A 15,604-nucleotide genomic window follows, 5' to 3' on the forward strand; every position below is an offset into this window, starting at 1 on the left:
TCAATAAAAAGTTACTATGCTTCATTTTCAAAAACGCTATTAAAAGTTTCTTTTTAAAAAGGTGTAATGTCATGCAGAGCTCAATAATATACCTTCCTTAAATATCAGATTCTAAAAATGCAGGTTTTGAGCATATTATGCCCAAAGTGTAGCTGTGGTGGTCAAGTATTGCTTCTATTTTTTACCATCCTTAAAGTTGTCAAAGATAGTTTTAGCTCCGTTCTGCCACTCACAAACACTGTCCATCGGTGACTTTCCCTCCTGAAGAAAACAAAGCAACAGCAAGTGTGATCAAACAATAGTGAAAAGACTATTGTAAAAATTAGACTATTTAAAAAAATTATTGTCAAACGATAGTAAAAATTATTTTAGATAACTTTTTCCCCTCTAGCAAAAGGAATAAGTTTACATAATTACCAGAAGATGGCACTGCACACAGCTAGTTATGTGAAAGGGATAGAATTCAAATTCTGTCATGATTTTCTTACCCTTGTTGTTCCAAACCTGCATGAATTACTTTCTTCTGTTGAACTTAATATTTTAAAGAATGTTGGTAACCAGACAGTTGACAGTAGCTATTGACTTCCATAATATATATATATATATATTTTCCTACTATGGAAGTCAGTGGCTACCGTCAACTGTTTGGTTACCACCATTCTTCAAAATATATTTTATGTTCATCAGAACAAAGAAACTCATACAGGTTTAAAACAACATGAGGGTGAGTAAATCATGACAGAATTTACATTCTTGGGTGAACTATCCCTTTAAATAAATAGCTGTCATTTAGACCCTATGCAAATTATATTAGCATATATCAGTATCAGCATCCTAATACATCAGCAACAGGATAATAGTATATAGACTAAACATTACATTTAAAAATTCTTACACAATTCTTGAGTTTTAAGTCTCCTCCGTGCATCAGAAGAAGCTGGATCAGTTGGAAACGATTCAGTCTGACAGCATCGTGCATTGGTGTGTCACCCTCCTGATGAAGAATGAAGTGTGACCATTAAAGTTAATTAACCATTTACTGACTCAAAGTCTATGTTGCCTGATTTCTTACTATGTCTTTTGCGTTGACGTCTGCGCCACAGTGAATAAGATGTTCAGCACATTCATATTGCCCTGTCCTGACTGCCACATGAAGGGGAGTGCTGCGAAGCTAAGGATGCCAAGAGTGACCAAACGAGACAGTGTGTCAGACCACACCAGCAATATCATTGTATATCAACAAATTTGCAGTTTGAATAACTACTTCTACCTTGTCTCTGGAATCCAGTTTTGCCCCATGATTGAGTAGTGCTTCCAGCACTGGCAAACTGCCACCACGACAAGCCCAGTGAACTTCAGTTGCTTGAAGCTATTTAAGCACAATCATGAGATTAAGAAGTTCCATTGATGGTATCCACAGAATAGATGTACTATGGAGGAATGGCATGCTGCTCATTTTTTAATTATATATATATTTAACAGCAATTAACACATACACCTAATGAAAAGACTAAATGTTTATATAATAATTTATAGAAGCAGCAGTCAGTTTTGTTTAAAATTTTGAAAAAATTTGATGCAACCAACGTGAAGGGCAAAAAACAGGAAGTGAGATAATAGTGAGAACCCCTGGCCCCCATGACATAAAGATCAATGAGGATCAAAAATACATTTATGAATTAATTTAAAAACTGAACTAATATATTATATTGAGGCCCTAAAAGATGCAAGAAATGGAAAAGCTATATGAATATATAGAATTTATTTAATAATTTTCTCTTGGTAGGCTAATTTCTTGCAAATTATCCCCTAGTTGTTTTCCTCTTTTTGTTGTTTCTTTGATACTATTATGAATGTAACAGTTGAATACATTGTGATACTCTGTACGTGTATCATGTTCTTGTTAATGCAATATAAACTTTTAAATTAGAAATAAAAGAAACATGCAAATTCATGTTTTTAAGAAAACATGCCATGCTTTTTACTTGGTTACACTGTCAGACTTTCTTGAAAATGGTATAAATGTTTTTCAAAACCATTATGAAACTGGCATGAATACAAACATTTCTAAGAATTTGGTACATGGATTTTAAGCAGTATTCAAATATTTTTCCTTGTCTTTAACTTGCACGTTTTTATCAAGCACAAATGTGTGTTTGTATCCATGTAAAAAGTACATGTAAACAGTATTCAGTATACCTTGTCCTTATTTTCAATTGAAGCACCAGCCTCTAGCAGCGTGTTCACAATCTCCACGTTTCCTTGTGAGCAAGCTCTGTGTAGAGCTGTACGGTTGAACTAGAAAAAAACAAACAAACAAAAAAAAAACCAGTATTGTATTTTAGTCCTTTAATGCTAACAGTTGACTTTTATTCGTTGTGTTGGGTAAACTCACATTATCACATGCATCTGGGTCCGCACCTCTGGCAAGGTAACTCTTGATCATTGGCAATTTGTTATCCAGCGCTGCCTTCAGGAAGTCATCCTCGTCAACAAAATCATTCTGTGAAACAATGATATATGATTATTTCAGGGATTGAAATCTCTTATTAATGAGGATTATTTTGAAGCACAATGACCATTGTTTACCACTATCTCTTGTTCAGACTTTATTTTGTAGACTCGTGTACTGATTTTTATCTTTTGACTCCCTTGTAGAATCTCCTGGAGGTCATTTGTGCTGTTGTCAGTCTGCAAAATCATTTCATATATGCTAAAGAAAATACACTTCTAATCACATGCTTGCTGAGGTATTAAAACCATCTTCACTATCACTCTGAAGATTATTATGGCTTTTCAGATGATGGTCAACAGAGACCTTTCATTCTTCAGAAGGATATTTCTGTGCCACATCGTCCTGCTCTTTGTTTCCACTTGTTATGTCTGTAACCTAAAATAATAGTAGCATAAAAATAAAACACCTATATAATGATAACCTAAGAAATCATTGTCTGTCATCATTTACTCATTACATTATTTTACAAACCTGTGTGACTTTCTTTCTTCTGCAGAGCACAAAATAACATATTTTGCATAATGTAATGTTAGTAACCAAACTGTAAATTGTATTTTAAAAATATCTTATTTTGTGTTCCACGCAAGAAAGAAAGTCATGGTTTGGAATGACAGAATTTTAATTTTTGGATGAACTATCCCTTTTTAAAACACCTATTATAGAACACAGAAAATGTAGTGTTGATAAAAAAGAGATACAATATATAAAGAGATATTATCCATCCTTGATTTCTCAAGCAGTTTGAGCCATTTGAAAAAAGAGTTTGTTTTCAAATACTTCAAATAATATAAGTAGGCCTGGTATTATCTGTATGTAGTGAAGTGACGTGACGTGACGTGACGTGAAGGCCAAGTATGGTAACCATTCGAAATTTGTCCTCTGCATTTAACCCATCCAAGTTAGTGCACACATTAGGAGCAGTGAGTAGGTATGTCTTTTGTACAAAGAAATAAAAAATACAACAAAAAGCTGAGCAGGGATGAAGGAGAGCAGGAGATTAGGACCTAAAATTCCAAAATTCACAAAAGAAACTGGGTTCTTGAACCAAAAGCATCAAATGAAACTCTCTCTCTCTCTCTCTCTCTCTCTCTCTCTCTATATATATATATATATATACACAAAAATTTAGAAGTGCCTACCAGTTCATCGACTTGTAGGATTCCCATGACTTTACTTGAAAATTCCTTGTGTCAAAACTGTAGCATCTGAGCCAAGTGTCACTTATATATGTGGTGGCGACAGTTGGAGGAGGTGATGGTCCTGCATTTTGTTCAGTGACTCCCACATCTAAGGTGTCCCTCGTCACTGTGATGTCACATTTTGGGTGGCGCTGAAGGTGAAAAAACACCATTTTCAGAAGTTAAATGCTTTTGGGAGACATTTGACATTCCAAAATGAAACCTGAGGGGAACTTGAGGTGCCGCCATAGAGCCCCTTGTCTCAAGGATGAGTTACAGTTGTCCGCAGAGCTGAAATCACAGAACACCACTTCACATAACACACACAAAAGATGACAGGGAATGTTTATGAAGTTATGAATATAACATCATAATCAGTTTTGACTGTCTCATATATTAGGGGAGCTGTCTTCATTTATGAGGCTATTTTCTTCTAGGTTTCATCACTTACATTACTTCTGTTACAAGAGCAGGTCAAATTGTCACACCCCGTGACTATTTTAAATGGAGCTGCCCATGAATCACGTAGAGTAATCAGTCACATGTATGGTTGACTTGTCACATGTACATGGTCTATAAACCTGAGAAACGATGCAGATCTAAAGAATTTATCTGTTAAAATGAATATATATTGACATTGTACCATGGCTAATTGAGTGCCATTTTCAAAGTTTTCTCTGTGGGAGGCTACATATAGCATATTTTAACAAGCAGAATATTTCACTGGTGTTAGACAGAGAGATCCCTCCATAATACCTTGTATCATCAGCATCATGAAGAGTACAAAATATTGTCATTGGAGTCTATGGACACAGGTGTCTTATTTATTCATTTAAACTTTAGAGTGCACTGTATCAAGAAATAAAGACAGTCTGTGTCAGTTCAATTCAGCAACTCAGAAATGTTGCTCATAGCAGCTCAGAAAAAAAAAAAAAAAGGAACGTATTTAACATATTTCTTTAATAACTGTGTCAAGAGTTCAACAGGTTGGATATATAAAATTATAATATTAGTGCAGGGCTTTAAACTGGGGGCTGACATGGAATATTTGCGAGAAAATCTGATTAAATATGTATATATAATATATGTATGTAAAATAAAAATTTCTCAAAAACACTTTGTACAATGTATTTAGAGGGTTGATCATTTAATAATCATATAAATACTTTTTTATACACAAATCGAAACACGTTAAAATTGTAATTTTATTGTGAATCAAATCAAAGATTTTGAATTTGCAAACATGAATTGTGAACTGAATTTTCTCCCCACTGCTTAAACTTTCTTATTTTTTTTATGGAAAATTGTACACCTTTTCTATTATAAATGATTTATCCCATGGACATCTTTTTTTTCTTTTTCTTTCATGATCCCCCATAATCTTTATGTGTTGATGTGTTTATTGGCCAGAGGGCAGGACTTCATAGATCTTTATTGGGAAGGGTTTAAGCAATGTTTCTGATGCTTATTCAATGAACCATAAACAATTATTGCACATGCTCCAGTCATACAGTTCTCAAGACACCAAATGTTTACAGGCGGTAGCCAATCAAGTTTACAATACAATAACTCAGAAAAACACCTTGGTGGAAGAGATCTGTGAAATTTGGTTTAAGTCTCAGTTGTTGAATCTTTTTATGTACATTCAAATATTTACACGTTAATTTTGCAGATAAAACATTTGCAGATAAAAAAAAAAAGCAGTTGAAATCGAGAGGAAGTTTAATTGGTAAGGGAATCAATCCAATCAGATAAAAATGAGTCTTCTACATTTACACTATGTATTTTGTTGATGTATTTAGGCCATAGGTCAGTAGGATATCTGATATGTGAAGTGAAGCTTCCGTCTTGTGTTTTTATCTGTCCTCATTCTCAGTGTGTTATTAAAATGCTTGTAAAAGATGATCTGTAACTTAACACATTGCCTGAATACCTATAGCAACCATTTCTGGACCATGTAACAGCTTCTACCTGCTCTTTAATGACCTGAGGTCTGACATGCATACGCAATGCAAACAGTTTTTCAGTAGAGAGACCACTTGAAATCTGTGGCTTTGCACATTAGCATTTTTTACTTTTTCTTAAACCATGTGATTTTATTGTCATCTTTAATCTTTTTCTTAAATCTTTTCTAATTTTAAACAATATTTTTACTGTATTTCCATAAAAATATCTAAACATGTTTTAAAAATACATTTTTTTTTTAACAAGTGTTCAGTGTTCCTCTAATCTGAAGGCATGTCTCACATTAATTTCATGCTTTGAGGTTTCAGTCAGGTGGTATACTCTGACTGATTTATCTACTATGGCACGTGTGTGTGTGTTGAACTTGTCACCACCCAGCTCTGGTACAGCATACCTTGAGCAATATTAATATAGAATATGAAATACAAACCTTGAGCTGATACATACATTAGAGATACTGTATCACATTAAGCGATGCTTAATGTCAAATAAAATATTATTCAATGTTAATGCATGACATTTTAGCAGTCAAATAACAGAAAAGTTGAGCATTTGAGTAATCGGCAGAGCAACAGGTCATGAGACCCTTGAAAGCAGAAGAGCGGGGACCACAGAGACTGCAGCTTGTGAAGATAGATGATCCTGTACATAAACAGGTGAAAATATTATTTCACACTCTTGCTAGCTTATTTTTATTTTATTTATCTGATAATTATATCCAATAGTGGACATAATAGGACAATTTTGATATGTTTTCATTGTAATTAACATTTCCACCACATCTCACATTATGTATTGTTTAACAATTTCTGTGGCTAATTTCATAGTTATCATTTCATGTATTCTATACTGTACATAAACACAATTAAATAATTGTTTTGCATTAAATAATATTCACTTTTTGTATAATTTGAAAAAAAAAAATACATCTTGACTTTAAAGACATAAACAAGTACCTTTTAAAAATACCTTAAAAGCAGCAAAATTGTTGCTTGTGGCAGAAATGACACCAGACACAGTTGTAATTTATGTATAGATTTGTGCAAATTAAATCATTTTCACGCAATAAATATTGAATAGTTACATTTATATTGTTTATGTTTATTTTTAAGAATGAACTGATTATATCCTTGTGAAATCCAAGTATGTCCCCATAAAAGAAAAAGTGTGTATCACACCTAAGAGGAAGAGGAAGACCAAATGTGAGTGGACTTCAAGCATTTAATCAGTTTAATCAGTTTGAGACATTCTCATTTGCTCCCTTAAAATTGTATTTTTGTCCTTGCAGTTTCAGCAACTGAAATTATACCTCAATCTCAAAATTTAGACATTATATTGACTAGAGATTCATTGCTGTGTAACATTTTTGCATACAACCCAGTTACACATTCATATTCATTTTCAGGTCCTCTTGTGTACGCTATTTATGGAAAGTGTTCTTCTATAATACAATATACTGTAAAGTAAGCCGATCATTTCTGCATTTTATAGTGTGCTTTAGATTTCTCAGGTATAGGCTAAGTCTTTCATGTAACAGATATGTACATAGTGCTGTCTGATGGTTGTAATTGTGTTTTCACAGTGTGACTGATGTGAGGTGCTGATTGAGCAGACAGCAGTGGGACTGGAATGTGTGGTATGCCTCCTAATGAGAGAGGGATTCAGAGAACTTTCTCTACACCAGTCTGCCAACAAGTTGTTAGTTAGAAAGAACAGAATGCAGTTATGCTCAGTTTCTTGAAAACTAAACAGATTTTTTTACAAGCTTGTTCATTTACACATAATTTACTTTTCCAGGTCCGGGTCCGTCATTACGATTAGGAGTTAGGATTTAAAAAAAAAATTGCATTAAATATATTTAATTATGGTCAGAGTCCACTTGTTTTATGCAGTTAAGTGCTTCTTGCCTATAGTTCTTGTGAAATATTTCTGTTGCCATCAACTGTGGGAATTTTGCAACAGCCACGTTTCGGTGTTTCGGTGATAGTTCCTTGTTGTCACACAAATGTAACATCTGAACATGCAGTGATGTGCACACTGAACACTAATTTGTATAGCCCATTTTTGTTTCACGAGTTCACACTTACAATTAGAGGGAGGGAGTAAATTCGGAGTTCGGCCTGAACCCAGAGTACTCCCCCCGTATGTAAGTGGTTAGGACTAGAAGTGTGGAGAAGGGGTGGTGGTGGGATGCTGCTAAACTGTCAATGAATTGAGGTGAGACTGCTGAAAATATATATACACCTCTTATCGTTGATTGCTGATGAGTGCTCTCTCGTGTTTATTATCTGAACGTGATCCTCCCGAACTTTGTTAATAAAACATAATTTTGCGAGAGTATAAATTTGTTTTACTCATCCCATATTTTTACCTAAAATATCTTTCTTCATTTATTCTAGTGTGATGCTGTGAAAAATAAATAAAGGACAATTTATATAAATTTAGGAGGTTTGAGGAGGACATGTCAAAACATTATTTCGTATGCCTCTCCTTATTAATGCAAAACAGTCTTGCATGAACTGGCAGGTACCTTGCCTTGTTATAATAGCAGGTACCTGCCTTGTACAGGTCTTAGTAATACAGTAATAACGAATCCACCAGCTTGACAGTGCTGCCACATGTCTGTCTTCATTGATAAACTGGTTCTGTTACCGGACTAGCTGGTAATTGAAGGCTGCGCCCTAGTTTGTGTCCAATCAGAGACAATCTGCCATGGAATGAATAAAACAGCAATGCGTAAACAAGAACTGGAAAGTCCTCCGCCCCCTTCCCCATAACATCTCAAATGAAAGCAGTTCCGTATTCCGTGCCGCTACTACAACCATCACTTTCAATAGCCCAAATTCGGTCAAGCCTGTTTGTAAAAATCAATGCGCATCATCGACATGGACCCATCATTTGTAGAAGGTAAGAGATGGTCGCTACTGTCTGACTGCAGCTGCGTGTCGTTTTCACGCTCTCCCTTCATCGTAAAGTTTCGGGTGGGATGGGAATGCGGTCTCGTGTCATATATCAAGTTCGTCAGCATGTCTATGTCTCTGTAGGAGACTAGTTGTCAGGGTAGAGTTGGTTATTTAGTGCGCACTGGTAAGCGATAATACACTCGCCTCTCGCTTGCTGAAAGTGACACATACAAATGGCAGCAAGTTAAAACGAGTGCAGCACTGATCGCTCATTATTCGTTATCGACGTAACGCAGCGCAGGGTTTTTACAGGAAGATGACGCAGAGAATGACACTCACACTGACGGTAGCCAAGTGAGGATAACCCGACTAGTTTTTGACCGTAGACTTTAAAAAAACACTTACTGTCGTGAAGATCATCTGCTGTTTGTCATGAGAAGCTACGTAGCTATTGAGGATTATCTGAGGATTAACGTTGGAGTATAGGCTATATGACAAACCCTTATTGAACCTATTTGTCAAAACCTTTCATGTCTGATCCCAACATAAGATATGGGGCGTCAAACTAATGTAAAAAAGGACAAAATACAACGTTCACAGGCCCAAATATTGTGTCGGTTGATGGCTATTATTACAAAATAAAACGAGTTACCCACTTTATACAGGACTTTTTGTAAGGATAAACGCAGTTAAACTTTTATTTAATGTATTTTTTAAGCCCCTCTGTACTTTGAGTTAAACCAATGGTTTCGTTTTGAAGCAGTAGGCGGGTCTTTATTCGCATGTGTGATGATGCACCTGTAGACTGCTCAAACAAATGTAAGCCATTCAGTTTCTCATTAAAAGTAAAAAAAGTACATTAAAAGTTGCACTCAGAATTATGGATAACAAGTAATCATATATTAACTTTATATTGCGGTTTTAAAAGAGTGTCTAAGAAAAACATGCAAACCATACAATAGAACAACAAACACAATATAGATAGGACTACTTAACTTAATGAAGGCAGAGACATAGTCCAGAGATGTGCAGTATATGTGCGATGATCCGGCCTAAACACAATGAGTAAGAGTAGAAAAATAAATGTCCAAGCAAGCAGCTCTCACACTACCGATCAATGATGAACCATAGGAAAATATAGAAGTGAATTGGGGAATGTCCATTATGTGTTGTAGGAGTAGTAGTAGTATAATACAGGAAAAAATATATGGAATAAATAGATGGAAAGCTTCTGTGTGCAGTTAGTAAACATACTTTAGTAGGCCAGTAGGTGTCAGTACAAAATCCGTGATGATGCACACACAGTATCAGAATCCAAAACCTCTGGTCAGTACAAAATCCAAAACCACTGGTAATCTACTTTTGGCATAAATAAGAGTAAGTGTAAATCAATCCACCCAAAATCACATACTTGCCTACTACATACAAAACATAGTAAAAACAGTATGTGAAAATAGTATTTCAGAATTCACATAATTCATAAAACAGTAGAAAAGTACCTTGGATTGACTTCCTCTTTCCAGATTCTGTGCATTTAATGGACACTTTACCATCCCATGAGGCCACAGAAGAGGATTTGTGAATGGCAGTGAAGTGATGCAACTGACGCTGTTAGGTCACATGACTATAAAAACGACAATATGATGATTGTAGGCTACATCCGGATTACATTTATAAGCCTACTATGCAAATTCATACTATATAGAATATACATTTCACAGTTGCAAAATAAGGGCTTTTTCAAGAGAAGTTTCTTCTACTCAGAGAGTTTGCGATTTTTGGATTCAGCCTTACTGAATTCACCTTTAACAAACTATAAAAAATACACATAAAGATATAATGTTCCAAAGCAATAAAAGTAAAAAAAAAATTAAAAAAAAATTAAAAAAGTAAAAAAGATATCACATTTTTGTTTCAAAGTCTAATTGTTGAATCCACATCCACAGGTCTTTCTAAAAGGCATGTTTAATTATCCATGATGTCATGAAGGACGAGAAGGCCAGGGGCCCTTCAGCAGTTGAGCCACGGAGTGGTTAAATCTTCCTTCTTCCTTCATCCTTACACTGTTTTCCCTCCATCCCCACTTTGGTAACTTGACAATGACATCACATAGGAAACACCTGGTGAAGGACTTCAACCATTTCATCACCTGTTATGTCTGTAAAGGGTACCTGATCAAGCCAACCACTGTGACAGAGTGCCTGCACACATGTGAGTACCTACAGTCTTTAGCCCTATTTGCATTGGATAAGTATTATATAGGGACCTCGTGTGATTTAGAAATTACCCACCCACATCTGAATTTCGTGTGGCGCATTTGCACGGGATAAGTGAAGCCTGTGATTTTACTCAAATTTACTGACTTCTCCTGGATATGATGTCAATAGGCTATTGCTTGGAAATGTATTGTCATTATAGGTCTAGATATATCATAAACAGAAGAATGTTCTTTACCTGCATGCTGCTATACATGTCATCCATCTCCATCTAATCATTCTTTTTGTTTTTGCTCTTCTGATGGTTTTCAACTTTCTCTTTCTGCAAATTGTATAGTTGTATGGAGTAGGTATAGCGATATGACCCAGCATTCAAAATACTATCAAAACACTCCAAAACAGCCTCTATTCTTCACGAAAGATGGATAAAAAGCTGCACAGGAAACAAAAACCTTGAAAAAATTATATACCACCCCGCCAAATCACAGAGATGCCGATTCACATGAGACAGATATTATCACAGTACCTCAGTGTTCGGCGAAATATGGTAGGTCATTTGCCGGAAATTTTTTACTGTATGAATTACAGACATGGCCGATTTGCACGGGATAAAGATCACAGACAACCTCCACAATTATTACAAATGACTAGAGGTTACCAGGTAATACGAATCCAGTGCGAATAGCGCTTTTGTGAAAGTTTAGTGAAATGTTTATTGGTGATTTCTCAACCAATGGGCCCTCACCCCAAAATGGTCTGTTCTGATTGCTTGATGGATAGTGGGTGATAAAAGCAATGCTAAATGCAAATAATGAAATAATAATAATAAAATGCAGATACTCAAGCATTGTTAGGATTTCAGAATGAGGAAGAAACCATTTTCCATATGATTTATTGTCATATATCTGATAAAGCTGTGTCCAATTAAACTCTACTGTATTACCTGCCACGCTAATATACAACACAGCATTTGTTCTATGTGTTTTAGGCTAATAAATCACACAACTGCTATTGTTAATGTTCGATATTATTTGATTTAAGGGACATTTAATTTCATAATGCTTGATTAGGCACCTATGAATTTCCACAGAGAGTATGTGAAAATCAGGATTTAGTGTTAATTAATTGTCATTTTATTGTCAGGTGTAAAGGACCTACTTTCCTTTTTGCATCATATTGGTGCAGCACTGTCACCATCCCTGTCTCTTTGTCCTTTGTTGTATTTATGCACTTTTATTTTGAAGTGTATTTTCTGTTCACTTTGTTGCACTGCTTCCCCTTTCCTGTTTGCCTTTGTTTATGTAGATACATGGGCTGTGTTCCACTCCACATTTTTATGCCCTTCACTTGCAAACTTCCCTCCGTCTCTTTCCCTCGAATGTGCATCATTGCTTATGTTGCACGAGTGCCCACTACTGCCGGAACTCGTGCATAAGGTTTAAATGGAATGCACTAAGCCCTTGATCACTTGGAATTCACTTTGGAGCTGATTTATTATTTAATCCCCATTTTACTTATGAATTCGTTTGATGCACCATTCTATATGCATATAAGTGGTTGGGAAAAATATATAAAATCCTATAGGTATATGAGCTGTTGGAGAAAAACAAAATTACACAAATGAAAAAAACATCAATAGTATAAACTTTGACTGTGTGAACATAAGGCAGCTGCAAGTATTATGCAATTAAATCTCAACATAATGACTATATTATGCGATTAATTCTCAAAATAATTAATACATCATACACTTAATCACACAGTTAAGTGCGATCTGCTGTGATGTCACAATCAAGATGAATTGTGGGATATAGAGCTGCTTGAAGTGTACATCGGAGTAGACTCACTCCCTCTGTCAAAATCGAGGGGACGGGGGTCTGTCCATATAAACCTCCCTCATCCACTTCACGAAGTGGAACGCACTTCATAATCATGGCAGGGATTCCCCCGAGGAGAAGTGGTTAGGGAAGTTTGCAAGTGCGTGTCTAAAAGTTTAGTGGAACACAGCCCTTGTTTGTTCCTTAGGGTTTAATCAGTCACAAGTGTTCCTTGTTACCCATTTGTTATCCTGTGTATATATACCCCTGTGTTTCAGTGCTTTTTGAATCATGTTTCATGTTCTGGTTTTGATTTAGGTCTCATTTTGTGTTATCTTTTGTTTTGTTAAATTTATGCTTGCATTTGGATCCATTCTCTCCTCTTCCTTGCATCGGCCAAGTAACAAGCACACTAGATGTGAATATTCCCACTCTTTTAAAATACATGACCAGCACAGTGTCACAGTCATCTGTTGATCAGTTGCCATGACCACCGTTATTCTCCTCAATGCATAAGCTATTTTCACTCATAATATTTTCACTATATAATATTCTTGATTGAGTCAGTTTCTGATTTCTGCTTGCTTTATTTTTCTTCTTTTATATAATGTTCATTAATGCCATAACAAGAATTCCATATTTTGAATGCACCATGCATTTGTTTGGACTAAGCACTATATTTTAGCCCTCTACCCAGCCGATAATTCCACACAGTGATAACCTGATTGTGTCTTGCCCCCCCCCCCAACCCCCCCCCCCCTAGTTTGAGTGTTGACAGGTTTGTGCGTTTGTATTCCCCGAGCAATAAGGTATGTTCGTTGCTGGTGGAATACAATAGGTGTTTCTGTTCACACTTTATTACATGCAGAAACAAATTTAGGTATATGTACTTATGTACAACATGCATAATTTAAATTGTGAAATGTAAAAGGGGATGCAAGCATTTGTGGGATAAAATCGTAGAAACCACAAATACCACAATGGAAGACACCAAGTGTGTTTAGAGCCCATCCTTATGTTCCCTGCACAGATACAGCTGCTTCAATTGTATTTTGACTCTTTTTAAATGTTCATTAAACAGGTAACATTATTTGTGTATTCAGTTTTTTAAGAATAATTTCTTCTGTTTTCTTGCTTCTGAACAGTTTGCAAAAGCTGTATAGTCCAGCATTTTGAGGACAGCAATGATTGCCCAAAATGTGGTATCCAGGTTCATGAAACGAATCCCTTGGAGATGTTAAGGTAAACCACACTGACCATTATTTCCTACTACTAAGACAAAACTTTCTCTTCAGAAAATCTGTTTCAAGTGATCTGGGATCAGATTCAGTACAGCATTGTAGATCACACCACAATACAAACCATGATAAGGTTTAATCAGATTAATCTACTTGATTTCGCATCTTGGCTGGGAGGCATTCCAGGCAACAGCCGGATTGTTTTCTGAAGCTAGAGTGTCAGCTGAGTTGACCCAGCGCAGGATTGCCTTTCCACACCAGTGATGCATCTCCACCCCAACACCAGACAGAATGATAACATGATAACAAGATCTAGAGCAGCATTAGCCTGAACTTGCTAACAGATAGGACAGGGAAAATATGGCTCTCATCATGTGTTCTGGTAGCTCACCTTTATTTTCTCCAAAGGCTGGACAACACTCTTGAAGAAGTCATATTCAAACTTGTGCCCGGTCTTAGAGAAAGTATGTATTTTACTGTGCCATTTTAAGTAACTTGTGTGTTATATATAGATACCAAATATCAACTGGCATTTATTTAACCTTTTCCCTGCCTTTCATTTTCCTTCCAGAGGAACAGCAGCAAGAGGTTGAATTTTGGAGAAGAAACAAATCGAAAGAAAATTCTAATGGTAAAATGACTCACAAATTATCTGCACTCACCTGATAGCCATGTTACCACAGAGCTTCTCTATTTTAAAGGGATAATTCATCAGATTTTTTTTTCATTCATATACTCACTCTGTTGTCATTCCAAACCTGAATGTGAGAGAATTTTAGCAGAATGTTGACACTGCTGGTTTTCATACATTGAAAGTGAATAGTGACAATGAGATGTCAAGCTCTGAAAAGGACAAGAAGCACCATTAAATAGCCCAAATAGAATTTGTATGACTTCAGATGACTTAGGCTGCATCAGAAATCACATATTGTCTTGTCTTGAGTATTTGCCATGTGACCTACCAGTTTCAGTTGTGTCACTTCACTGTCATTCACAAATCCTCTCCCATAGCCTCATGGGATTGTGAAGTGTTCATTGGATGCGCACTTCAAAATCTTGCAGATAGTAGTAGTTCCCCTGGGAACTTTTTGCCTACTGTTTTATGAATACTGTAAATTTGAACATACTACTTACCGGTAATTCACACACTATTTTTCTCCTACTATGCAGTAGGAAAGAATACAATTTCCGTTGCAGCCTTAGAATACAGCACACAAGTTGTATGGACTAGTTTTATGGTACATTTATGCTGCTTATTGTCCTTTTTTGGAGCTTAACAGCTCCTGGTCACTTCATTTTCATTGTATGGAAAAGAGCAGTGTGAAAAGTCTGCATAACATATTTTGTGGTTTGCAGAAGAAAGAAAGTGTTATGGATTTGAAACAGCATGGGGGTCAATAAATGTTTTCCAAAATTTTAATTTTTGGCTGATCTATCCCTTTAATTCAACACATTAGGCTTTCATAGCTATGAATCAGTCCAATGTGACCTCATGGTACAGGTTACTTTGCTGTATTCAGCATTTAAACTTCTTTCATCAGACTTTTGGTATAAGTTTTGTTCCCTATCAAGAAATGTCTTCACAGCTCAAACTAATCTACCACAATCTGTTTCTGTGACCTTGACTCACAGGTGGTAGAATTTTGTGAGTCATCAGTATAGGTGTCCTCAATCTATGTCTCTCTGCTTCTTTGACTCCAGAGGGAACCACAGAATTGCTCTGTACGGCTATTTTATACAGTTACAACTTTAAAGATGAACACAGAAAATTT

At 35.8% G+C, this 15,604-nt stretch overlaps 2 protein-coding genes across 4 annotated transcripts in view; one reads left to right on the forward strand and one right to left on the reverse strand.

Annotated features, from left to right (window-relative positions):
- Positions 1–41: 41 nt before the first annotated feature.
- Positions 42–3,681, reverse strand: ankrd1b (ankyrin repeat domain 1b (cardiac muscle); the record flags this gene model as incomplete). Its single annotated transcript, XM_081391942.1, is given in 9 exon segments — positions 42–261; positions 896–994; positions 1,073–1,171; positions 1,271–1,369; positions 2,200–2,298; positions 2,396–2,503; positions 2,747–2,821; positions 2,825–2,890; positions 3,655–3,681. Coding segments are annotated over 9 exon segments (759 nt in total). The 3' UTR covers positions 42–174.
- Positions 3,682–8,348: 4,667 nt separating this feature from the next.
- Positions 8,349–15,604, forward strand: part of pcgf5b (polycomb group ring finger 5b) — a 114,316-nt gene continuing 107,060 nt past the window's right edge. Inside the window, exons 1-5 of one of the 3 annotated variants that reach the window (XM_081393550.1) lie at positions 8,349–8,565; positions 10,508–10,772; positions 13,740–13,836; positions 14,241–14,296; positions 14,404–14,463. In XM_081393550.1, coding sequence (XP_081249676.1) covers positions 10,661–10,772; positions 13,740–13,836; positions 14,241–14,296; positions 14,404–14,463 — 325 coding nt within the window. In that variant the 5' untranslated portion in view covers positions 8,349–8,565; positions 10,508–10,660. The remainder of the gene's footprint in view (positions 8,566–10,507; positions 10,773–13,739; positions 13,837–14,240; positions 14,297–14,403; positions 14,464–15,604) is intronic. The other 2 variants (XR_014032147.1, XM_081393551.1) reach the window with 2 other exon arrangements.

The sequence above is a fragment of the Scardinius erythrophthalmus genome, assembly GCF_964197995.2.
Source record: "Scardinius erythrophthalmus genome assembly, chromosome: 18".
NCBI classification, from domain to species: domain Eukaryota; kingdom Metazoa; phylum Chordata; class Actinopteri; order Cypriniformes; family Leuciscidae; genus Scardinius; species Scardinius erythrophthalmus.